This window comes from Sturnus vulgaris, chromosome Z, assembly GCF_052056855.1.
Source record: "Sturnus vulgaris isolate bStuVul1 chromosome Z, bStuVul1.hap1, whole genome shotgun sequence".
Classification (NCBI taxonomy): domain Eukaryota; kingdom Metazoa; phylum Chordata; class Aves; order Passeriformes; family Sturnidae; genus Sturnus; species Sturnus vulgaris.
The window spans coordinates 42,185,565-42,212,266 of NC_142283.1; the positions used below are offsets into that span (position 1 = coordinate 42,185,565).

Genomic DNA, 26,702 nt, shown 5'->3' on the forward strand with positions numbered 1-26,702 from the left:
TTAAAAGACTACAATTCTGTTCATCGACCTAGTGTTTTTCTTATTTTAAGAACTGTTCACTGATTTCTGCGTGCACTCGAGCACTTCCGCTATTCAGCCCTCAAGACACGGTGAAGCTCTGCTTTTGCACGAACAAGAGCAGCGGGTTTGGTGTGGTTTTTGTCTGATACAGCAGCTCGACAGCTCCTGCAGAACAGTTTTCTATCTCGCTTACGGCCCTCTGCAGGGCTGCGGCCACCCGCAAGAAGAACGCCATCCTCGAGGCCGTATGACCATGGCTGCTCCTGCTTGCACACCATTCCTGGGAAGCTCTGGGTGACTGTGCTATGTTTCCCGGGCACAAACTGCATGCCGGCTCCGGCAGACGGACGCGCGGCGGTTTTGGCCGCAGGCTGCCGTCTCCCTCCATCCGAACCCACCAGCTCCTCCTGGGCGGCGGCGCGGCTGCCCGAGGTGGCTCCCACGGACGGGAACGAGCCGCTCCCCTCCATCCCAGCGCCGTCGCTTCCTCGCCGTCGCACAACGCCCCGCGCCTTTCCGCTGCAGCTCCGCCTTTCCTTTCCGCGCTCCCATGGCCGGGCCGCCGGCGCCGCCGGTCACTCAGCAGGTCGGGCGGGCGCGGGGCTGCGGGCGGCGGCCGGAGCAGGAGCAGCTGCGGGAGGCCGCCCGCTGCCTGGTGCTGGACGCGGACGGGAGGAGCTTGCCCTTCCAGGCCCTGTACGCGGAGCAGAAAGCCATCGTGCTCTTCGTGCGGGTGAGGAGGGGCTGTGGCGGGGCCCAGCCCGGCTCCCGGCGGGGCTGGGGGAGGGCGGGGGGTGCGGGAGCTCAGCACGGGCTGGGCCGGAGCGGAGGAGAAGAAAGCACAAAGGAGAGCACTACTGCTCCTGAGACCCCCTGCTCTTTGGTAAAGTGAAACACTCTTTACCAGAAAGGAAATACTTCTTCAGCCGGGTATTCAGGGAAACAAGTATCGTGTTCCTTGATTTCCCAGCTGTCAAGCCAGCTAAAATATCTAGAGATAAAAATATTTGCGAGGCTGCAGGCCCAGTGTGCTTGTTCAGGCTTGGATTAAACCAGTGCCCTAATCCAAATTTGGTGGCTGGAATCTTTCCCATTCCTTGTTCCTGATCACCTCCAAAGTGCTGTGTCCCCAATCTGCTGCTTCATAGCTATGCAATTATATGTGTTTCTGATACATTCGATTGGGTGTGTTGCAGAATTTTTTGTGTTACACCTGTAAGGAGTACGTAGAAGATCTGGCAAAAGTCCCCAAGGCGTTTTTACAAGTAAGTAGTCTGCCCTTAATGTGTTTGTGGCTGCAATCAGGCAGATCTGTTATGTCCAGCTACAGGCTTATGTAAGACTTCTAGGAACTTTAAAAAAAAAAAAAAAAAAAAAAAAAAAAAAAAGGCTCAGAAGAAGCACATTCATTGCTTGCTACAATAGCAATAATGAATCTGCTTAGGAGACAGAGGAAAGGATTTACGGCACTAAACACTCTGTTGCAACAGCATTATTTCTCCCTGCCCTATTAGCTTGATGCTCTTTTTACTCTTGTATTCAGAACAGTTAGACAACATCTTACAGGCATTTCTTTCAGTATTAGTAGTGACCTGGACAGCTGTCTTCTGACTGCTAACTACTGCCCTTTCCATTATGCTAGTAGGGCTGACTGATGGTTGTGAACAGAACAAGATCAGCAAATTGATCTGGATTAAAAATAGTATCTTTTTCTATGGTGATTTGTAAGCTGCATTAGTAGTGTGTCCTGCTCTCCAGGGCAGCTGCACAAACAGGAATGATAGTGACAGAAAAGAGAAGTAGAGTGGGCAAGGGTTGCTATCAACATGTATTTTTTGGGTGGTAGGAGACGCTAGAGAAGACAATTATCTCCTGCTAAATGTGGAAGGTCAATCTGTCTCTTCTAGACTGCTGATTGAAATTCTGTCATACTTTATTCCCAACAGCAACACAGCCAATGACAGAGACTCAAGTCATTGCTGACAGCAAATCCATCTAAGTCCATCTGAGATGGACTAGGAATCTGAGGACAAACGGAGAATCTCTTTGTCAGTTTCCCTTCTCAGGACAGATATTTCTAAACTGTTTGATCAGTGTTACTCAAAAGGATATTTTCTTAATTTGGCTCCTCAAATAAATGTATATAGAGAGTCAAAAATGTCCACACTTTTCTTAGTGCAAGTATTCTAGTTTCAGGAGGGCTTCTTTTCATTACAAGCAAAATGGTTTTATATAGGAAATTATTCTATATGGGAAAGGCAAATATATAATAAAACAACCTTATATTTATTAACTGTTTTTACTGATATCTAAATGAACTTCAGTTTTGGACTCTGTTTTAGACTCAGGCCTAAGGCTACACCTGCAAAAGACAGTGCGTGTGAATGCAAGTTATATCTATCAATGGGTCCATATGTGTAAATCACGGATGTTTGGGCACCATCATTTGTGTGCCACTTCTTTAGATGTAGGTGCAACTGAGTGGAAATTTTGAGTTTCCAAAATCATAGCATGTTGCAATTAATCAAAGTTTACACAACTATAATTAAAAAGTTATCTTTAAAAATAATTTTTCACTTAATTAATGTAGCTGCTAACTGCAGGCTATATACAAAAGTGCAGCCTCCACTCATGTAAGTTATGTTAACTTCAAATACTTTTAAGTCAGTGTACTGCCATCACTAACTTGGGACATCAGATTCTGTTAATGCTTTGAAGTCAAGTAGGAGCACCCAGTTCCTCTTTACAGCTTCTATACCCATGTTCTGTTCTAGGAATCAAATGTGAGGCTTATAGTTATTGGGCAGTCGTCCTATCATCACATCAAGGTAAATAAAGTAGTCATTAAATGCAATGTATCGTCTATTATGTCTTAATGGTCTGTATTGAGGAATTTGGTTTGTATGAAAAGATAGTCTTTTGCAGCGACAATAAAAAAGGATAATATTCATGTGGCAATTCTAATAGTAATACATGACTAAAGCAAATAATTAAAACTTGCTGTTTAAAAATCACCAGGGGTTGCTAAGGTTGCATCTTTTCTTGATTTCACAGGAAGCTTTGTTTTAATAGAAGCTTTGAGGCTAGAAAAGTTTCCAATTTAACATAACTAACAAATACATAGTTTTCAAATAAGAGGGGGGAGCATGGAGCTGGCAGGGTATCAGTATTTTTGCTGTTGTCGGTAGAGCCTAACTAGTTACTATCTTAACCTTACAAATATTACTTTCTTTTTGTGTGTCTGTCTGTGTGTATGCCTGTATTTTGCAGTCCTTTTGCAGTTTAACTGGGTATACACATGAAATGTATGTAGATCCACAAAGGGAAATTTATAAAGTACTTGGCATGAAAAGAGGTGAAGGTAATAAAGTATCAGGTAAGAATCATTTTCTCACCTTATTTAGACTTACACAAACAAAACAAAAAAGCTCCGATAAAATAGTATGTTCGCAATGTAAAGAGAAAGTGAGTTGCCCACTAGCCTATCTCTCATAGGCTATATTTTGTGAAAACACTGGTAATCAGGAATCTCTAAACTATTCATAGCAGCTGTTCATTGTTGTTGTTTTTATATACTTTCGTATTTCTAGATAACAAGTGCTTTGTGGTTTTGTTTAGTTCGGAGCCCTCATGTGAAATCAAACACACTTCTGGGAAGTATTAGGAGTATATGGAGAGCAATGACTGGCCCAGCTTTTGATTTTCAAGGAGACCCTGCGCAGCAGGGAGGAGCTTTGATTATAGGCCCAGGTGAGCTGTTTAGTTTTGTGTGAAAGTTGCAACTGTCTCCTTTGGCTGTTAGCTGCCATTTCACCCGATGTCCCTGTGAGTCCCAAGGAGACAGTCTAGTGTTGAACTGCGCGATTTCTGTCACATGAAGAAATCTGCAAAGTGACATTGTGTAGTCCCATCTCCCTCAGAGGTGGCATAAAGCTGATCACAGTCGTGCAGAAGTTAATTGTAGTGCTGATGGAACAACTGGCTCAAAGTTTGGAGGGTTTTCTTGACATCGTGGTATTTGCGTACATTCTGCTTTCACGTTTGATTTGAAGTATTTAATATGGTTTCAGTAGTGAGGTAGAGCATGAGGGGGGAATTGCAACATGACAGTCATCACATGATTAGGAAACATCATGCTACAACAGATTTAAACTAGTTAGCTGCCTCAATGTTCCTTACTTCTTTAACATAATTAAAAAACCATTTGCCATTGTTTGAAATACAGTACATTGTGCAGTCTACAGAACTAGTACACATTTGTATGATAACTGGTAGGTAGTCAGAATGCTGCTTCGATTCACTTACATCTTTGAATAAATAAATATGTTATTCAATAATTTACATGTTATTCTCATTCCAGGCAATGAAGTTCATTTTTTGCACCTTGATAAAAACAGGCTGGATCATGTTCCCATTAATACAGTTTTGCAGCTGGCAGGAGTTAAAACAGTGAATTTCTCAAACAAACCCCAGATTATTGACATATGACACTGATGTAATATATACATTTTTTTATAATTTGTGCTCTACAAGAACAGTTCTCCAGTGAATTCCAACAAGCCTTGTTTCTGTTGTGTTTTTGTGGGATATCTGAAACCTTATGGAGAAAATCAGAGCATAGAATAAACTACCTGACACTAGAGATGGATACAAAAGTGCAATTTCCATTAAGTACAAGATAATAAAAACTAAAACACAACGGAGACTGATTGCAAAAAATCCTGGAGCTTATTATTGTCTCATCAAACAATTTTGCTAATATATTTTAAAAATCACTGTTCAAGGTGCACTAAAGCAAGAAATCAGATTTTTCTCAGGAAAAACTTGTGACTCTTGCCTTCAGCAGATCAACACTGGCTTTCAATCCAAGGCTTCTCAGCACTGGTTTAAAGCTTCCAGCACAGTATGACAATTTTGTATTGAAATACACCTTGAAAAGTCACAAGTTTGAACACCTGGACTTAAGCTTATGCCTACTTTAGCATCTGGCACTGGCAGAAGTTATGAAATACATTTCACAAATTCAAATAAATATTTAAAATACATCATCTTGTATTGTCTGCAGTTCTTTTGTGTGATACAAAAACATGGGTGTGTAATACCAGAGAGAGGTGTGTCTTAAATTTGTATCTGAACAGATAATTGGTTTTGGAGTAAGCCAAATTATTCTATTCCTATGAAGATTTGCAGCAGAATGTTCTTCCTTTGTATATATGTATTTTCTCTCAGAGCAAGAGGTTTCTGAATAAATTGTCCTTAGTTATTTCTGTCTTAGACAACTGAAGGAAGCATAAGAGCATTCTGGTTTGCAGTTCTGACGTATTTCATATTATCCATTTATCTACAAGTGTTTATGTTCAACATCTATTGCTTTCATTAAAGTAGACGTGCCCTCTTTCATCTAGGAGACACTTCTTTTTAGCAATTTGAAAAAAAAAAATTGTCCAAGATTTATAGAGGAGCATATCCTTCTCTGCAGTCTCTGATCTTTGACCTTCACTGTAAAATGCTACCATACATACATGTCTCAACTGCAAATTTTCTCCCCTTTTAAGCTTTAATGCAATTGTGAAATGGCATGATGTTTGTTCCTGCATCCATTAAGGTCACTGGCAGGCCCAGTGCAACGTCTGGAAAGCTTTACACCATCAAGAGCATGTGAAATTAAGTGCACTGCTCCTTGATGGAAAATAAAAGGCTTTCTTAAGAAACATAACAATACTAAACAATCTAATTTTATTAATGACACTATGCCTTAGCAGCTTACTCATTACACCTCTATTTTAATATTATGTGTTAAGAAGAAGGATATTATTAACGGAAAAATAGTGTTGTCAGTTCCTTGCTTTGACTAAACAGCACTCTGCTCAGGGCTAAAGGAAGTCATGTGCAGGCTCTGAGCCCCTGTGATTTCAGGGCTGGCCAGAGGTTTCCTCAAACTTGGCATACCAGACTGGGACAGGCAGATCAGGCTCACAGGGGAGTGAAGTCTGCTTTTCATGAACCACTGCCCCTACAGTCTCAAATAAGGAGCTGCCTCCTCCCTCCAGCACTCCCCCAGCTCAATATTTTTCAGCATGCCAGGAACTCTGGAATGCATCTGCCTCTCTGCCTCATGTTACTTATGCAACAGCCAAAAGCAGATTGGAAAACTGGTTGTATGTTTGTAAAACAAAGACAATAAACAAAAATTATTTTCAAAGCGAATGAATGACGAATACTTCGTTTATTTGTAGTGCTTTCATTCACCTGATAATCACAGCCGAGGACACTGATTTTCGTTCCACTTTTATTTTGCAGTTGTTCTTGGTGCTTCTGATTTTAAGAGAAGTGTTCTAGCTGTCTTCCTGCTTCTTTTGCTCTTAGTAGAATTAAAACAATATACAATGGTAATAGTTCTGTTGGTCCTACTAAGCACATTTAACAAAACTAACTGCAGCTAAAAGAACTATGGACTATTAAAAGAGATTGGAATTTATTAAACTGTAGTTTTAAAGCTCTTTAGCTTGAAGTCATCCAACCCTCGCTATTTTAATACTGACAGGAACCATATCACAACCTCTGTGCTATCCAGCAAAATCACTTCTTCAGAAAGACTCACAAACTGCAGACAAACAAAAGGAGGGAGGAAGAGAGAGGAAAATTCAGCAGAAAAGCTGAAGTGTCCTAATCAGGGCGTAGACCCGGCCTTTTGCATGTGGCCACGGCTTAAGAGAGTCTGCTGTGAGACAATGACTCCCACATTCATAATGAATTGGAACAACGATGGTGACATTCATCCTCGGGAGAATTTTCCAAAGTGCCAGAAGAATTTTAGGTCTCTGGTGTTATTCAGAAAGGATATTTTTTGAAAAGTCATGCAGTGAAAAGTGGCAACTAGTACGTTTCCAACAGGTTTTTCTCCATAAATATGCGCACCCAGCAGATGCTAGAATACTTTCTCAACGGCTTTCATCATGGCCAATTAGACCAGGAGGTGGGAAGGGAGTGGTTTTCAGGAGTTGTTACCTACTAGCTTGGTTTAGTGCTGCGGCAATAACTGCGTGTTTTAAAGTATCATTGTATCTGAGAAGCAAATTCAAACTCAGTTATTTAAACTTTTCCGATGAACCCATTTGCCGTTCAGACCCAGAAGCCTGCATGCACTGGGCTGTTTTCCCCTTGGCCTTACAAAGTACCACGTCCTCGGGCCACTCTTTCGGTACATGTGAGGAGGGGCACGGGGAGGGCTGCACGGCCCCAGGAGAAGGCAGTGCGAGCGCGGCCTGCTCGGGGGGCCAGCGGAGGGAGCCCCTCGGCCCGGGGGGGAGCCAGCGGAGACCCTCAGCACGGGGCGGGGCAGCGGAGCCCCTCGGCCCGGGGGAGTCAGCGGAGCCTCTCGACGCGGGGCGGGAGCCAGCGGAGCCCCTCGGCTCGGGGAAATCAGCAGAGCCTCTCGGCGCGGGAGGGACATTGGAGCCCCTCGGCCCGGGGGAGTCAGCGGAGCCCTCAGCGCGGGGCGGGGCAGCGGAGCCCCTGGGCGCGGGGCGCGCTCCCCATACCGGGGGCAGCCGGCGCCACGTCAGCAGCGCGGGCCCGGGCGCGCGCCCAGACAGGCGGCGCCCCGCGAGCGGGGGCGGGAGGGGCGCGTGCCCCGGCCCACCTGTTACCGCGGGCGCCATGACGTCACCCCCCCCGCGGCTCCGCGCCGGTGACGCCACACCTCGCGCCCCAATCAGGGGCGGCCGTTGGGGGTGCGGCGGGCGCTCCGCCGGCGGCGGGGCGAAGGTGCGGCGGGAGGGGGCGGTGTCCGCGAGGACGCGTCAGCCGCCGCCGCCGCCGCCCTCGGCGCCCTCACCGCCCTCGCCGCCGCGGGGTCCCTTCCCTCCCTCCGGCCGCCCGGTCCCCGCGGGATGAGGGGATCGTAGCGCCGCGGCCGCCTCCGCCATGAAGCGGAAGAGCTGGGCCGAGGCGCGGCGCCGCGCAGCCCCGCCGCCGCCCGCGCTGAAGAGGACGCGGAGCGCGGCGTCGCGGGCGGCGGGGGCCGAAGCGGAGCGGCGGCGGCAGCTGCCCCCCGCCGGGCTGGAGACTTGCCTGAGGATCGCGGGTGAGGGGGCTTGTGCCGGGGGCGGGGGTGTCCCGATGCCGCGGTGCCCCGTCGCGTCCCGTCCCGCCGGCGGCGGGTGCCGCGCTGGCTGCGGGTGGGCAGGAAAACTTGCCGTCGGCGCGGTTCCCGGCGGGACCCCGGGGCGCTCGGCTGCCGCTGGTGTCCGGGCGGCGGGCCGGCCGGTCAGTCCCCGAGCCCGGAGCTCTGCCGTGGCACTCAGCGAAGTGTTGTTGGGAGCTGCACCACCCGTCCGGCGGGGTAGCTCATTGCCGATGTCCCGGTAGCCCGAGCCGTAGCCAGCATCGATTGCCTCGTGCTGGCGTTTTCTGCCTGCCAGAGAGAGTAAACGGAAAACAATGTCAAACACGTTTCTGTCTCTTCGACACGTCGCGGGGTGGAAAAAAAAGTAGCGTATTTCTTCATGTGTTGGGGGAATATGTACATACGCACGCACGCATATATATGTATAGATTGATAGAGATATTTGTTCCTCCCGGTGCCGTAATACCGTGCTGGCTGGCTAATGGGTAGAATAATGGGCAAACGTCGCACCTCCTCTTGACACGCAAGTGCCAGCAGCTCGTGCAGGTAGGATTGCTCAGTGTCGTCCCTCCTTTTCGTGACTCCAGGCTCCTAGCCGCGCTTTGTTCTGGCACATAAGTCTGCCTCTTTTAAGAAGCCTGTTGGATCACAGCCAGAAAATTCCGTGTTTACGGTTTGAGTTCCCTAGCTAAAAGACAGCCTTGAGTTTAGTTTGCCTACAGGCAACAACAACAACAAAAATTATTTTCTAAGTAATATGTCATAATCTCAGAATTTTAGTGTATTTGCAACTTCTCATAAAAAGGAGGAAATAAACCTCCAGGCACATCTCTGTGGAGGGCGTGGGGAATATCTGGATGGAGCAAGCAAAAATATAAAGAGCAAACATGCAGAAAGGCACCAATGTACCTATTATTTCTGTGCCAAGAAGCATAGTTCCATATATTAACTAGTGTGTCTCCTAGATAACGGTATGTTTAGAAAACCTTAAGATTTTGTTTTGAAAATTTGGCATAGCAACGTAGAAAGAATGTAAACTGCCAGAGCTTACCAGATTCTTTTTAAAAAGCTTTAGTACTGTCAGGGAGTAAAATCCTAAATATTCCAGCAAAAATTCAGCATTTTAGGCCTAATCTACACAGAGAAACATAATGGTGTACTTATCTACAGAACTCTAAGGCTCCAATAACTCCATATGTGCGTTGTTTCTATAGCAGCAACTGTTTATGTAGGATACGATGATAGTATGATTTTAAGGTCAGTTGTGGAAACCCCTCATGTGACAGATGACATTTTGCTATCAAAGTGATTGCACTACCTGGATTACCATGCAACCCTGTCCAGCTCACATCTCCAGCAAACACATCTGTCTAAGCATTCTCATGAAGCAGATGCCTGGATCTGGTAATGTGTGTCTGGCATCAACAAGCCCATTAAATTACTGTATTTTTTCCTTCAAGGAATTATTCACCCATTTAAATCCAGTAGAGCACCTAGGCTTTAACCTATGTTTTTTCAGTGGGATTTCACCATTTGCAGCAGTACCTAGTATAGTAAATTTTATTAAAGTGCACTAGATTATTATATTTAACAATACATCATTTTGTCTTGATCTTGCTGTGTGCAGTGTGTACTGTTTATTATCCAGTTTTTATTTCTGATTCACATTATAGTCTTAACGTTTTGTTTGCTGCTATGTTGTACTTGGTTTTTTAAAGTGAAGTCTTTAAAGAATAAGCTAACAGGCTTACCCTTTTGTTCAGCTGTTTTAAAGTTATGTCAGGGTTTGAAATATCAATTCTGCCGTCTCGTAAGGCAATGCTGAGAAGTTAATTAATAGTTGTTGACTGGAGACAAAGCATAAGGTCTTATTCTTAAAAATGGACATACTGGTAAGTATTTGAACCACTGTAAAGGCTGAGAGATCTGTGTTAGCTTACTTGCTTACAGAAACAGTGCAAAACTTATTAAGAACATTGCAGGTTACCCTTATTTTCATCTTTGCAAAAGACAAAAGCAGAACAAATTTCTGTAAAGATTTATGGATATTTTCTTGTATGATGTTACATTCATAAAAAACAAAGTTTTAAATCCATTCTAGGAATTTTATACCCAAAATACTTACAGTAATCATTGCATTTCTTTATTTTATAATTAATTTTATGCATCAGCCATATGTCAGAATCACTGTTAATTAGAACTGGCTAAATATTCTTGTTTACTATTAAGACTACTTCAGAAAAGCTGTCCTTTTAACAAGTTGTTTATTTTGGTGTGTTAAGCTGCCTAGTAAGCTTTATCATTTTCTCTTTGTCAACTAGTGCGTGAGGCTTGCTGGTATGAATTCAATTTGTTGGAACTGAATGCATTTCTTCTGTTTATTGGAAGCATATTCCCATATCCTTCTGATCTCTGAAAGAAGTAATTTATATGATCTAAATAAAATGTAGCAATGCTCTGTGAGATGCTTGAAAGCTGTTCATTTCCTTTCCTTGCCTACTTTTCTTTCTCATTGCTTTGATTTTATAAGAAACATTTTAAAGAAGAGGTGAAATTAAAATGCATAAACCTCAGGCAAAAGATGTCGTTTCTCTCTCACCTATTTTGAGTAGTTAATTCTAAAATGAAATAACTACAATAACTATAATAATATATGGAATTAAATTTTAAGTGATATATGTGTCAAGGGTAATTTCGTGGCATTTGATTGTTCTTCCTGCTGAATGTATTTCCAATTTGTTTACAAAATAGAACTAGCATCTTGAAGGGTGCTCTAAGCTACAGTGTACATACTTATTTTTTTTCTTCATTGAGAATCATTTTGCTTATACTGTCAGTTGGAGTTGATAATTAAATATTCATTTTAATGTATTAATTGATGTGCAAGTTGGTTATTTTGGTTTTGTATTGTGGTTTGTTGGTTCTTTTGAACCATTAAGTTGTCTTTTTCCAGGAGTCCTGGCTTGTCATTTTAACCTTTGTGTACCTAATAGAAAACTATTTTTCTAGAATGCTAAGGACACTTCTAATAAGTATCATTAAGCTTCCAATATTTTGACTGTCAGCATTTTCAATTAGTTTTTATTATGCAGCTATCTCAGTACAAAAACTGTGTTGCTCTTTTATCGATACTACTTCACCTACTTGTGAGTCTTTTCCAAAGCTAAGATTTTAAATACATGCTTAAGGCTTTTATTGTCTAATCCAGCACTGAAAGTGCGTGAACATATGCAGTCTCATGTATCAGTCAAGAGCAGCAGAGTGGAAGCACTCTGTGTAGGTGAAGTAACAGTGTTGATCAGTCATGACATGGCACTGAAAAGAATGCTTTTATAGTTTATTGTTTAAAAAATTGCTTTATCTTTTTAGTGCACTTTCATTTTCTTTTTCAGAGTCCAGGCTGTTCCCATTGCCAACTCTATCATTAGCTAAATTTGAAATACCATAGTGATGATGACTGAATGAATTTTTTCAAGGATAGAAAGATAAAAATAATTTTTTTTTCTTTTTGCCTTGATATTGCAACAGAATTTGCCTTTTATGTTTTCTCTTACGTCTTTCAAATATTTTGAAGTTTTTTAACAAAATTCCATATACCAACTCTGAATTTAGAAATACACTCCTCTTAAAATAGTAAAAACTCTTTGGTTACTTTCCTGGTGATCCAAAAGAGACTAACACCGGGTTTTGTTTTACTGTCAGTTGCTGAGTTTCTCATCTATTTAACAATACAATAGAAATGTAGAATTTCTGTTTGTATTAAGCAGTGTTTGCTGATCATATGCAAACTTGTCCTGCCACTAGTGCCTGTTTAATATTTAGTTGTCATTTAAAGTCATAGAATAAATTAGGTTGGAAGAAGCCTCTAAGATCATCAAGTCCAACTGTAATTCTTGAATTAATGAAATTTCTTTCTTGAAGGCCTGTGAAGCACAACCTGAGAAGCATCAGTCTTGTTGAGAGTAAAGGAAGGAGATTATTTTTTTCATCTCTAAATTCACATTAATGTGATTTTGAAGCAGTAGCTCTCAGTTTTCTGCACATCTATTTCCACAGAACACTGTAGCTCTGATAAACAAGCAGAGTGCTTTCCCTTCTATAACACTCTACAATCAGCTTGGACAGTCATTCTTGTGCTAGCTTTAGTCTCACTAGCTGAGGTGCCAGCAGTAACACAGCTGTGCTTACCTGTGCCTCAGTTAGGGGTATGCAGGCTCATTTTGTTGTACGTTGGATGCTAACCCAAATTAATTGCCTGCAGTGACATCCGTGCTTATGTATTTTAACTGTTTTCTTATATAAGGCTGAAAAAATTAAGTGTATTTGAAGTATATCTAACATGCTGCAGCCATATCTCCTAATTGCAGAGCAGATGCAGCCTGTCGTTCTTCTGAGAGATGATTAGAAAGGTCTGGTCTACTGTGATAGTTTTAGAATGATTTTTTATCAGAAATTTGCAGAAATTGCAAAGTGCTCAAGTGCACTATATGTAAATGAAATACTAAAAAGCTAAAATTAGCAAAGGAAACATGAAGATAATGAAAGGGAAGCCTTGCTCCTGGCAGTCCAAACCTTTGTAGAATCCTAGTGAAATCAAATCATCAATGCTTGAGTGTATTTTATGTATAAACTCTCAATCCTGCAATCAGATCCTTAATGAAGGAATTCTCCTTTCTCTTAATTTCTGTTAAAAAAAACCAACACACTAATCCTTGATTAAATAGAGCTTGGAATGTGTTTTGAAAAAAAACAGGTAAAAACAGACATGGTGAGTAATACAGCATTTGTCAGATGGTGGACTGGTAAATCAGTAGAAGGGTAAATACATTTACAGGAAATTTCTTCATTCTAAAATCTCCCCATAGGAAACATGTTAAAAAGATGGAGCCTGCTGTTTACATAATAGGGAGTAATTGTTAGCACTGCACAGGAATGGACAGTTTGTCAGGATATTGGCATTTAACATACACTGCTCTTATTGTGAGGTACTTCTGTAAACTCATTAAATTCAAGTTTCTTTCAGGTGTTTTAATAGCAGCAGTGAACACAGTTCAGAGATACCAGAGCAGAACCATTGCCAATGGCAATTCAGAAGGCCGCATACACACTGCCTGCTCAAGACAGGAATTCTTACTTTTGCTGGACATTTTTGCACACTGCAAAAGCATTTCAGTAACAGTACGAGCACTGAGGATGCAAGTGATTCTTTATTCCAAATCCTGTTTTGGAGCAAAATGCTAAATTATTTTAGGTCTTTGACCTGTGCAAATTATATTTATTTTCATTTTTGTCCTCCTTTTGTATTTGAAGATTTTGGATTGCTCTTTGCAAAGTACTTTTATATTTTCAAAAGTGATGTAAAGTTTCTGTGAAGAAGCTGAAGTGCCAAAAGGTAGCGTTTGAGTACTCAAGGTACTCAGTTTGAGTACTACTGCCATTCTTCCCAGACTTTGATGTGGTTATTGTTTGTGTACAATAAAGAGGGAGAGCTCAGTCCAGCTCTAGTCAATAATTAGACTGGCACTTAAGGACAGATGCCATGGAGGGAAACATTTTGGCTGCATATTCCTGCTGTTAACCCTCAGCAGGCTAGTTCAGTGAGCAAACTCAGAAGATTTTTCCTTCTAAGGAACCTGGTGGCAGCTAGCCATTAAATCAGTTTAGAAGTGGTGTGAAATTATAGCTTGGGGCTGCAGTGACATGTGTTGAATCTAGCAATGCCAGTTTAAACACAATCCCTAGATATCACATCCTCTCAGTTCTCCTTTCTGCTTCCTCCCTTGCCTTCAGTTGTCCTGCACATGTTAGCTCTCTGTCTCAGAGAAGAGGGAAGTCAGCAAGGCAGCTTTTTACCTTTTTTCCACTTTTCTTTTTTTCCTTTCCTTTTTTTTTTCTTACCTTCTTTTCTATTTTTTTCTTTTTTTATTGTTTTCCTTCCCCCCCCTTTTTTTTCTTTCATTTTCCTTTTTCTTTTCTTCTGTTTTTTTTAGTATTGCTTAGGGATACTTGTTACGGTTTCTAATTCATGCAAATCCACCTTGACGCAGCTCAGTGATTACACATTACTCTAAATTTTATCCTTTGGCTTGTTTTCAGGGAATGATTTGGTAAATGCTGGGAGGTACAGAAGCAGGTAATGCACTTCACATGTAGTATTTGCAGCAGCTCTGCTTACAGGATAGGACTATTAGAAATTAAACGAGCAAGTTTGGTGCCTCGCTTCTGCTAGAGAGCAAGGAAGTAAGTGCCTGACTTCCTTAGGAGGTACTATACATACCACTGTTGCTCCTGACCTGTAAATGTTTAAGCCAAACCATTCACATCAGACTGCTGTTCTACTGAATAAAGCATTAAGAAAATGTACTTTTTTTTTTCGGTGGATTTACCTACCTTCACTCTTGAGATACTAGTGTATGTAGGTGAGCACTGAGCATGTGACTGTTAAAATACAGATATGGAAACTCCTTTCATGGCATACTTGAGTATGTATTTTCAAGATACAAGTAATGGTTTCTAAGTGCTGGTCATGGATGATGTTGTTTTGAAGCTTAAAGTGAATTTTTCCCCCCCTCGCTGTCTAAAAGCTGACATACATTTTTTCCTCATCACAGATCATGTTTTGAAATCATACATGCACGTGATCTGTTTTGATATTTAAATAATATCTGTTCTAGGGAACTAATTTCCAGGGAAAAAAAAAAAAGAAAGTTTTTCTTTTAGGTCTGAATTTTAATCCAAATATTTTATGATGATATTTTCTCTGCAGGAGGAAGACAAGTATTGCAGTGGTGCTGCAAGCCTCAATTTTTATTGACCAATTACCGCAAGCACAGCAATTTATAGCAGGAGCACAGTCAGTGTTTAAAGTTCACTGGGGCTTCAGCTTCCCCAGTCATAAAAGTAATTTATATCTATGTGACTACCACTGGTATTTTTTCCCCCTCAGCTTAACAAAGGAAGCCAGGGCAAGTACAAGATACCTCCTGCCTGCAAGCACACAGACTTTGAAGGGGCAGCTTGAAGGGGTGGGGATGGGAATTCAGTTGGAGACGTCCAGGTGGAGGTTTGGCTGGGGCTCCCATGGCAGCATGGGCCGCCCAGTTGCCTCCCTCCCTCTTACCTGCAGGCTTTAATTGCATGGCACTACTGTTGAAATCACGGCCTTACAGGAGGAAGTGCCGGTGTTTGGTGTGTGTGTGCTTCATCATTTAGTTTAATATCGGTGCTTAGCAGTGCAGAGGGATTTTTGGTTTAGTTTTTGGGGGTAGTGTGTGTTCACTGGTATTTGGAGTGCAACCAAACCTGCCAAAGGAGATGTCTGCTGTGTGTGTGGGTGCAAGTCAGGCTCCTGCTATTTTGTGAAGTCATCAAATAAGGAACACTTTGGGAAAGAACACTAAAGAGCTGTGGATTGTGGGAATGCTGCTGAATAAAAAGCCTCAGTCTTTGTGTGCCTTGTTTGTTTAACACTGGAGAAATAATACCTAATTTAATACTTAAAAGAAGATTTTCTTCATTGTAAACCATTTAAAGTTGTCCCATTGACAAGTAATACTTCAGACTTTCAGCAGAAAAGCATGATGTTCATAAAAGCTTCCAATTTTCTTGCATTTCAGATCGCCTTTATTTTGCAATTCTCTACCAAAAACCAAAGAGTGGAGCTGCAAATACCCATTATTTCTGCATAGATGATGAACTTGTGTATGAGAAGTAAGTACTGACTTAGTTCTTTTTCCTGTTTCTATACAGAAGTAAATTAGTCAGAACAGCAGCAGCAAAGAATCAGTTTCATTGGAGAATTAATTACGAGTTTGCTCTTCTAAGACTTACATGCCATGATGATTTATAGGCCTTTGAAGGGTTTCTTGCTTTCCCATCAGAATTTCTTAAAAACATTTTCAAAAAAGAAGCTTTCATTGTGCCCATTCCTGTTAGAAGACATGAAAACGTGATGCAGCCATATAAATTCAGAAGTGCACATTGTATGTCAGACTAAAAGGGGTGTCTTTGGTTCCTCATGTATTAAGTGGAATGTCTGAACTTCCTAGAGTCACAGAAGAAAATGGCAAAGTCAATTTAGGCCTTTATGAGCTGACAGTGGATATATTATTTCCCCTGTAGTGAACAGTGTTTGTCTTTTACATGATGTGGAATGTTGCTAATTCTTCAAATAGTTTTGATCAAGGGCATGCTTGCTCTTTTTTAACGCACTAATCAGTCTTTATTCTCTGTGTTCCCTTTTCTTTAGCACTGTGAATTGCCTCCTTTTAAAGTAAAGCTTATGAATTCCTCTTAAAATAGAGTTACTAAAACTTTTGTTGCAGAGTGATACAGTAGTGAGAAATAGTTCTTAAAATCTGGGTTATTGGTTTTGAATGGTGCTGTGTGGAAAACAAAAAAAAATAGTCCATATTTAAAGATGACAAAACATTTCCTCCAACGAAACAGTATGTATTTATGTAAGAAAGCGTGCTTGTTTTTAGAATTATGTACGTATATCACATTTATATTATTACTCATTGCTTTGTGCATCTTGTTAAAAAAAAAGGCATTTGCAGGGGTCATGTACAATTTTCCCCCTTTCTTCTGACAGCTTCTATGCTGACTTTGGACCACTCAATCTGGCAATGGTCTACAGATACTGCTGCAAGCTAAATAAGAAATTAAAGGTAATGTTTGGGTTTTTTATTCAAAAGCCAGTATTACTGGCTTTTTAAAAAGCAAAAACAACCAGGCCAAAATTTCTTTTGTTGTTATTGTTCAGGTGCTTTCCAGTTTTCTTAATCCAGATGAATTCTGAATACGAATGTTATGTTTTAGGGAGGTTACTTTAGGGAGGAGGAGGATCAGGGTGCAAAACCCACTTTAAAAAAATAGAATATGCACAACTGTGGCAGTAACTATCATTAAGGTTCTAGAAGATTAGTTGCTAAACGAATACAGCCTCTTTTATAGGAAAAGCTTCTTTCCTGGAATTCTGTCTTATTGGCAATCTGCCAATATTGAGTGAGCTCGAGGTTGTAGTGATATGTTTTTATTTGAAATAGGGGTTTTTTCCCTTGGTTTTCTGTTCCGATGCTGACATTCTTCACTAATGAGCAACATTTGATCTTTACTAGCATTGATAGCATGGGCCTCAAGGAGGCTGCTCTGCTCAAACTGCAGATTATTTTCTCTTACAGGAGCTCAGTATTTTTTGGGATTGGGCTCTTGATAGAGCGTAGTGTCTTTAAAATGCATTTATTAAATTAATTAACTAAACTGAGTACAGGCTAGTTAACCAGTAGATGTTGGGGTATAAAACAGGTTCGGCATATAAAAAAGCTTATTTTTGTTAATGTCAATCATGGTTTGCCTCTTCAAAACTGCTTAGATCTTTAAACTGCCACTGAACTGTGAAAAGTGGGAAATATACAGCACATTATAGAATAAGAGTGTATTTTCCTTTCTTTTTTTCATACCTTGATGTCTGTCACAAAGAATAGTTTGCATAATTCAGACTTGTAGAAGCAATTGGCACCCACACGTGTGATGTTGCTGTTTTGTGGTCCAGGCTGGGAGGGGGTAAACTCCCATCTGGATAACTGTGGTTTGCCAGAGATGATGTTCTCTGATTTGTGTATACAAGATGCTCTGAAGCAACAGAAGTCTATGTCGGTCCCTTTCCATGTCTTGTGATTGACATGTTAGGATTTCTGAGAACATATTTCTGCTACTGATCTGGGGCTTTTTGGTTTTGGTTTTTTTTTTTTTTTTGGTCTTGAATGCATTGAATCTGGTATCTTGAACAAATGCATTAAATGACATTTTATGATAGCTTAGTAGTTGATCAAAGTGTGCAGTCTCAAACACTTCAGAATTTATTTCAAGGGCTAGTTAGGAGATAACTGCCACCACACATGTGTATGTCCTTTCTGTTGAAAATACCACTCCACCCACATGCTAAGATAAATGGAGAAACTGTATGCCAAGCTAAGATGACACTTGAAAAAATTATTTATGATAAAGTTTAGAAATACTTTCAAAATATTTAATCTAAGCATGGTTCTGATGCTTGTGGATTTATTTACATTTGATATTGAAAAATGAATGAAAAGGTGTAAAGCCTGTTTTTAAAAATGTTTGCTATTTTAATATACATGTGATGCTTTTGAGAATACCACTTCTATTCTCATAAATGGCTATCTGTTACATAAGCTTGAAGTAAAAAATGCTAACTAAAATTACAAATGCATTTAGGAAGAAAAAATATTTCAGTAATTTGTATCAAAAATTATTTCGGTCGGATATTGGGAAAAATACTGGGAAAATCTAGGTAGGGATGCAATACAGTTTTCAAAAGCTGCTGAGGGACTACTCTACAGTATTTTTGATTCTCTGACTACAGCTGGATGAAAGGAGGTAAACAAACTCTTGCATTCCTCTGATTTTATAAAAGAAGGTATAAAAGGTCTAAAATGCAAAATCATAATCTTGTTCATTTCTTGATACAGTCATTTTCATTGATAAGGAAGAAAATAATTCATTATACTGGCTTTGATCAGAAAAAGCAAGCGAATGCTGCATTCCTCATAGGCTCCTACGCAGTAAGTATTTAACTTTTTACATCAGCTGCTGACTGTGTTCATTTTTTCATATTCAATTTTTAGAACAGCAAGATAAAAACAATTCTCTTCTCTTGAATAATCATCCTACTAATGTAATTACAGTAATGTACCACATAATAAGAGAGTTGCTAAAGTCTAGCAGGTATGTGAGTGAAGTTGTATGATTTGTTTTTTTCCCCCTCTACTGCCATTTCAGTTCTTAAGAAATGAGAGCATCACTGAAAAAAATCAGTATTAATATTTTCATTTAGAAAAAATGATTGCTTGTTGAAGTTTTGCGTTTCCCCAACCGCACAACCTCTTTTTCATTTTTATAATAGAAAAATAGTATCTTGTACAAGGTATAATGTATCATTTGCCAACGCTCCTTTAAATAAACCTTTCCTTCCCCAGCTGCTTCTTCTCTAATACAAGGTAATGTTTTCAATTAATTCAGGAGAAGCAGTGAGAATGTGTGATGGGCTTAGAGCCTGTGTAAAGCCTGGGAAGATACAATGTGGCTGGAAAGGTACTAAGTTCGTGATTGCAGAGGGGAAAAGGACTGGCTTTACCTCACAACTGCATGTATTTGGTACACAAAAATATAGTCAAGGAATAAAATGCTGAATACTTCAGGATGAAAGCTGTGATGCACTATATTCATGTTCTGACTTGTAACACACCTTGGTTGTAACCATTTTTCTTGTTTACTGAGTAATGAAATGAGAAGCTGTGCACTTTTTGATGTTGGAGATTTGAGGGGTTGAAGTTCATGTAGCCTTAGGTTATTCCTATTTATTGGCTGCAAAGGCTACTTTCTGTGATGCAGGCAGTCTCTTTGCTGCCTCTCTGCATCATGCAGGATGTCCATTTTCTGTTCCCTGGGGTTTCTCTGTTGTCTATATTCTATAGCACTTTTTACAAATCGAGAACTAAATTTCAAAACATGTCACTCTTGATATTTGAAACACAAGTTCTTAGGAATGTTGCTGTAATCCTGTGCATTCTTAAACCACATGGAGACTGGAAATATGAGTTACTAAGCTTGTTTGCTGTTAAGGGATTATGTTGACGAAACAGCTGCAGCTTTTAGGAAAACTACTGCTTCCTAATTACTTGATCATAATTGAGGCCCAGAGAGCAAGACGGGACTGGCTTCAGTTATCAGCCATTATTTGAAAAAAAGTGGGCTTTGTTTTTCCTACTCTTCTTCTAAATATGTGTTGTGGTAGCATTGTATGGCACAGTAGCTGACATTCTGAGCAGAATTTTGGTGCAGAAGATTAACTAATGGTAAAACAATCTAATAAGAAAATACTGTGGTTGACTATGCAAAAGTATACAGAAAACCTAAAATAAATCTTATTTTTGATCACCTGGTAGTCCTGCCATGTTGCAGTTATAACATCCAGGTGAAAATGAATGCTTCAACAGTCTCGAATAAAGCTCTAAGATTAATGTGTATGGCTTACAACAATCCGAAGCATAGTAATTAGAAATGGAGGCTGTTGTACAGATGAGTAGGCAGTTTTTGCTTTACAGAGCTGCAGTGAAGAAAGTGGGAGTTGCAGAGTTAAGAAAGGATGCTCACAGAGATCCATGACACAAGATCATGTCTGCCTAGCCAAGGCATGTGTTAGAGCTAGTTGCAGACACATGGCATATGGCAGGAAGAGGCTAGTCAAAACCACCAGTAGTTCTCAGACTTTGGAGAAGTGCTAAGTTACTGTATGGTACACAGCGAATATTTTGGCAGTTTCCCTGAAAGGCCCAGGGGAAAGTGAAGCACACTACGAGTACCAGCCACTTCCCTGCATGTAGGCATGTCTAGCTTGCAAATTTGCAAGTCTAAGACAGTTAGCTAGCTCTAGCTAGATGCTGATTTTCTTTCCAGTGCAATACGTTTTGGCTTTGGTACTGCTTTTTTCTTCACAGTAGGGTAAAGTTTCCTCCCAGTTTCATGTAGGAAGGATTCCACAGAAGAAAGATGACTGAAGAAAAGCTGTGCCCCTGAGGCTTTTTTTTTCCCGTGGCATGCTTTGATGATTTTTCATGAAGAGGCAAGCTTAATTACAGAGCTCATTGCTCAAGTGCTCACACATACTTGTCCCATATTTCTGCCTTCTGCAGGGAGAATTGGGTCGTTCTCTGTGGAGCAAGCAATGATATGGGATCTCTTTGGAATGCCTGATAAACATGTCTATATTCGTATTTCCTGATTGAAAGGAAATATTGATGACTTCTTTATTTAAAACATATGTAGGCTTAAGTGTCTACCTTCTTTAATTCAGAATGCTTCGCTTTTTGTTGAAGAAAGAGCCATCCAGATACTATCAAATCTTTTAACGAGTTTTTCTGTCATTTTATTTAATCAGATGGTGTCATGTTGGTAATACTCTTTGTTGCTTGAGCTGATTGTCATAAATTATTTTCTGATCTTGCAGTATAAGTTGTAGGTTGATACTGTATTTTGTTTTCTGTGGATGTAATGTGTTTTCTGACTTGATTCTATTTTTTTAGCTTCATGGTAGGTTGTCATTTCAACAGTTTACCTTAGGTTGAGGAACTCTGTGGGTAAGCAGTGCACTCCCACTTTGAAGGAGTTCCAGTTCATACAAGGAAGAGCAAGGAAGTAGAAAGGGAACATGGCCTTTGCAAATTTAGTCACAAAATAAGTGCTTGTCTACTTGTGTTGAAAGGTGTTCAATAACTTAAGCATAGTTTTGGATGCTAGTTGCTCTGTAGGTGCAGATCCTACAAGTTACTTTTTAGGAATAACAGGCTGCAAAGTTTTCAAGAAGAGTGAAGCACAGTGAGTCTGTGTGGTTTCTGGTTTTGGTTTTTTGGGGTTTTTTTTTGTTTGGTTTGGTGTTTTTTTGTTTGTTTTTGTTTTTAACAGTTATATTTAAACTATAAAACTGTAATTAACTGTATGACTAGTTCTCCTCTGGGACTTCTATGTCCTCATAAACATTCAACCTTTGAGCATGTCTTTTCAAAGGCTTGTTGACCTCAAATTTGTATTCTTAAACAGAATATTGTAACTTCTGCTTAAAGGAATAGGGATATATTACTGTGAGTTATCATTTGTCATCTTTTGTTCAAATGTGTATGTGTATTTATATCGTGTGGGCATATGCTCATTTGGACTACTAAGGCAATTATGAAAGTCTTCATTAACTGTGGTGTGGTAAGGGCAGCTGTTACTGTTCTTGTTTTCAAGCAAAGTCTGTTCTCAGTCTTTTCTTCACAGTTGTGTTTTAATGTTTCCCCCATTCCCCTTCATCTAACTTGTCTTTCTTTCCTCTTCAGTGGAGATAGTTTATGAACTCTCCAGACTACATACTTCTTTCTCCCCCCTACTGCATCTGCTGCTTCCTTCCAGGTGTACTTTGATGTGACAGCACAACCTAACTCAAGCTCTTCAGCATAACATGGCCTTAAGAGTGAACAACTAAGTTTACAAACACATTGTTGTGTATGTAGTTTTAGAAATAAAATACTAATTTTTTAGAGTAAATCTTAACAATTTATACCTTAATCCCTTTATTGTTCATCTTTCATCTATTTTAATTCTGTATTTTGTTTCTACATTTTTACAGACATAATGGGAATAATACTCTTCTATGTAGGTTAGCAAAAATTTCACACATTCAGCCGCACAGAGGGTAGCCAGAATTTAGTGTGTTGGGGTTGAATGTTTACACTTTATTTGGGTGGAGGGGGAAAAGGGAAAGAAGTGGGGGGGAAGCTTTTGTTCTTCACCTTTTAAAGAAAAATCTTTTCCTTGAAAGCTATCTGCACTGCTCAGGCCTTACCACACTACCAAAGCAGCAGTGATCTTCTGAGTTGATATCTACAGTGGCTTCTCTTGATTTTCACCAGGACTTGGCTGTGGGTGAGGAAAGTCTGCTTCTTCCATCATTTCTCCTTCTATATTACGAAAGAAAATGTACCCTCTGTGCCCTGTCCACCCAATTCCCAAGCTCCCCCCTCTCCCCTTGGCTACATTAACTTAGTAACAGTGTTTTTTTTCTCAGGCCTGGCACTAATTATGTACTTGGAGGGTGACCCTCCCAGGGTACCGCCCCATGAACTGCTGTAATTCAGGTCACCTTCTCCAGGACTCATCTCTGTACTTTGTCTATTTTCTCATCTTCTTTCTTCAGGGTAAGCAGCGTTTCCTTCGTCTGTTCTAATCCATAGTATTGGTTTTTTGCCTTTTCAATTTGTTAGTGTCCTTTCTAGTAGTGGGCCTAATGCTGGGTAGAAGCTGGAGGTTGGAGAATCAATTGGCACCCACTGGTGTGATGTTGAACTGCTCTATTCTTACTGTGACACTTGCAGAATTATCTCTAGCTAAGCCTGAGATAAACCTGTCTAGTGATCCAGGTTGGGTGGTGGTGAATGGGTAACTGTCGTAGGGCTCAGATTTAGAGTGGGTAAACCACGCTTACCCTCAGCTATGCTTTGGTGAGAGGTGCTTGACGAGCAAGTGGCAGAAAGATGGACAAAGTACTGACCTTTCATTTAAGCAGAAGTTGCCTGGAGTCTTGGCTGTCTCTGAGTTTGTGTCCTCTGAAATGCTGCCTTCTCTAAGTTGTATTTGGGAAGTTGTGATTAATCTTCACAGCGACAGATTTTTCTGCTGTTTGTACTAGGTTTTGTTCCAGGATGCTCCAACAAAACTGCTTGTCTCCATAGGAGAAGAAGGGTTGTTCTTTTTGAGGTTCCTCACTCTATAGTCTTAGGTTGCTTTCTTACCTGGCATGAAGTAGTGATGTGCCCAGTCCAGTCAGTTCAGGGTTTTTTATACTTTCCCTCTGCTATTTAAAAGGTAATTGGAGGTTTCTTGCTTTTGCTTATGATGAACAGAGTTGCCAGAGACAGGCGGTTATTCACTCTCTGTGCCTTTTATGCACTTAATGACTGTGTTTCTGCCAATAATGAAACTGTTGGCCACATGCATTTCTTCACTATAACACAAGTCCATACAGGAAGCTTTTTGTTCTAATAAACTTCTATTTTAATTTATAACATCTAACATTTTGTCCTAAGAAATATTGCTAGAAATTTAATCTACTAACTGAGTGGTATATCCAGTCAAGGTTTTGATGAAATAAAATATTGAATACTTTAAAGTTATAGCAACTGTATGAGCTTATGTTTGAGTCTCATCACATGCAGCAGTTACTTGCATTTGTTCAGAATGTGTAGGTTTAATTATTTGCTGTTTACAGCAGTTCAAGCTGTCTTGGGTGAGTGACATTTTTGGAACATAGTTGTATCACATAAAATTGCTTGTTAGCAGTTTAAAATTAATTATATCATTACTTTCTCGCTTCTAAGCCAGCACGGTTGATAAAATGGATTATTTAGGTAGCAGCCTTAAGCACATTTTTCAGTTAAGTGTGAACAAGTGAATAAACATGATTGTATTGAGTACTTCATAGATATGAATTCAAAGTCCTGTTCACAGACTTCAGTTGATATAGTTTCTAACAGTAAAGCTTATTTCAATAGCCTGTTTAATTTTCCTGAAAAAGCAACAAGTTGTATCATAGATTATTATTACTAAACATGTTTTGTCTTACATGCAGCATTAGTATTTCACTTGGCAGTGCCATGTATTGAAAGCTGACTTCTTTAACCAGAGACTCATTTCCCTTTCCACCAGGAGTACTTTACATCCTATTGTGAATACCATTCCAATGTATATAACTCCAGTCTAGGAAGTAGTTGCTTAAAATTAAGGCTGGATTGAAAACGCTAATGAATCAGATGAAAACATGGCTTGCTAAAAGCTCTCATTGTCTGGCTGATTTTATATGCTCATAAATAAAGACTGGGTCACCTAATCCTGAAACCCTTGTATTTCATTGAGTGAACTTGAAAGCAGCTGTTTGACTGTGCAGTAATGTTGGCAGGAATAGTGCTTGAGTGCACCTTTCCCAATGTTCAGTGCTTGAATGGTTCTTGACCATTCACAGAGGTGCCTGTAGTTCCTTAATTAGAAACAGATGTCCTAAATGAAAAGGATGATTAGAGCATTGTTAGTAGATCAACTGCTTATAGCAAATTCCTGGCTATATGTTGAATTTCAGTAGGATATTTTTTGTATGCATAAAAACAACAAATTCCTTAATTGGCTGTATACAAATTATTGCAGATTGTGATAAAATGATGTTTGACTAGAAAGATATCAATTCCTTATAGTAACAATTTTCCTGAAAGGTACTTAATTAAAGGATTTTAAAAGTTTTTGTGTATTTGTATGTGTACAGATATGTATGTATCTGCATTTGCATATGACTCTAGGAAAGTTCTAAAAGCTGAACTTGTAGATGCATACTGCATTGACTAAGATTTTTTTGAAAGAAGGCATTTTTTTAATTTAATATTTCCCTAACTTCAGGAAAGGAGCCCCTTGGGAAATAATTTTAAAATTCTAATAGTCTTTTCTTCATTTGTATATACACAAAAGGATAAAAATTATCCTAGAGAATGCCTGCTTCTCCTAAGTAACAGCTAATATATTGTTCAAAATTTATTTTAATATTTTTATCTTTTTATTAGTCATTTTTGTTGGTTGCTTTACTGGCATAAGAAAACAACTTTGTGAAAAGTTGATTTGTGAAAGTTTTCATCATCTTCGAAAGCACAGCAGAAACATAAATTGTAATCAGCATCTGGACAAATTAGTTTCAGCTGTTATATTTTTTGATTTCTGGAGTTTGTCTTCTCTCATTTCCTCTCCTTCCCCCACTACATACCTCATTAATTTGCAAATATATCTTTGTTTCTTTATTCATCAGATCAACATTTCCATTCTCTTCTTTTCTAAAACTTCAGTTCTGCTTGCTGCCTTAGAAAGTCCTTCTCTCCTTGAACACTTCTGTCTGCTGCAGATATTTGATCACTACTACTTTCTCTTTCCCTTTTGTTTGCTTTCTTTAGTCCTTTGTTCACTCACATCATTCCAATGAAATTGTTCATCTTTAGGGTTTCATTGGCCTCCTCCAGGTCAGAAATAGTATTATATTTAGTTTTATATAGATATAGATGTGTCAGGAATATATTTTTGAACTGAATCTTTCCTGAAATGCTGACTACTGTATTTTGGTTCACTTCATGGAGCAGTGTCAGAGCAATCTCAGCACATAATGGCCATTCAGTCCACAGGACCACATTAAATCCAGCTGTTAAGCTTAAAAGCTGCTGGAAGTACATAGTAAAGATGTCAGATCTTCAGTGCTGGCTCTCTGTCTCCTGATGGAATTCTTTTGGTGCAGACCATTTCCTAATGCAGATGTGTGGCCTCTGCTGCCTTGAAATCTGTTGCTTTTCTGTGCTTTGCTGCTTCGGTCTTACCTGTTACCATACATGGAATTTAGTGCACCCCAACTGAAAAGCAGGCCCCACCCATGTTCAGCCTTCATCCAGCCTTGGTTACATCCTCGGTTAACAGGATTTCTAGCTGTGACTGAAACTGATCCTGTCTCCACTTTGACTATCACAGCTTCTTGTGTTGTGCTACTGCCAGGATACTTTCCTTGTGAAGTAATTATCTGTTTATGGTCTTTCCCGTTAGGTGTAAATGTCATTCTTCCCCTTTGAAGCACTCTACACCATTGCACTCATCCTGCTATTCTCATACTAACCTAATTTTTTTGCAAACACTTTTCACTGAGTACACTATATGACCATTTCATCAACTGCTGTCTCTTCAGCTGTTCACTTGTGTCTTTTGCGTGTAGTAGTGTCACAGCTGAGTGTAGCAGGATCTCCGAGAATAAGTTTCCTTCTTCAGTAAATATACTGTATTTTGCTTCAGTTGTATTTTTGCACTGCAAAATCAGATTTTTTTTTAAATGTCCTTGTATGGAGGAAGTATTCTTATGTAGCTGTGTTAAGAGAAGTCCATACACATATGCATGTATGTTATAAAGGTGTTTCTAGCAGTTGCA

General features: G+C 39.9%; 2 protein-coding genes across 10 annotated transcripts in view; both read left to right on the top strand.

Annotated features, from left to right (window-relative positions):
- Positions 1-110: 110 nt before the first annotated feature.
- On the top strand, positions 111-5,066 carry PRXL2C (peroxiredoxin like 2C). Of its 2 annotated transcripts, none has more exons than XM_088156593.1 (6): positions 111-717; positions 1,218-1,286; positions 2,796-2,849; positions 3,292-3,397; positions 3,640-3,771; positions 4,382-5,066. In XM_088156593.1, exons 1-6 carry the CDS (start codon positions 349-351, stop codon positions 4,507-4,509), a joined length of 858 nt encoding a protein of 285 aa, XP_088012719.1. In that variant the 5' UTR covers positions 111-348; the 3' UTR covers positions 4,510-5,066. The 2 variants fall into 2 exon arrangements, with proteins under 2 accessions (XP_088012719.1, XP_014724558.1); XM_014869072.2 differs by having other exon boundaries at positions 427-754.
- Positions 5,067-7,827: 2,761 nt separating this feature from the next.
- CDC14B (cell division cycle 14B) overlaps positions 7,828-26,702 on the top strand; it is a 44,599-nt gene continuing 25,724 nt past the window's right edge. For 6 of the 8 annotated variants that reach the window (XR_015799495.1, XM_014869162.2, XM_014869165.2 and 3 more), the window contains exons 1-4: positions 7,828-8,107; positions 15,766-15,859; positions 16,743-16,818; positions 18,643-18,735. Coding sequence is in view for 7 of the 8 variants with exons in the window: in XM_014869162.2 (XP_014724648.1) it covers positions 7,948-8,107; positions 15,766-15,859; positions 16,743-16,818; positions 18,643-18,735 (423 nt within the window). In the remaining variant the exon portion in view is untranslated. Of the gene's footprint in view, positions 8,108-8,674; positions 8,696-15,765; positions 15,860-16,742; positions 16,819-18,642; positions 18,736-26,702 lie in introns of those variants that run through there. The other 2 variants (XM_014869161.2, XM_088156591.1) reach the window with 2 other exon arrangements.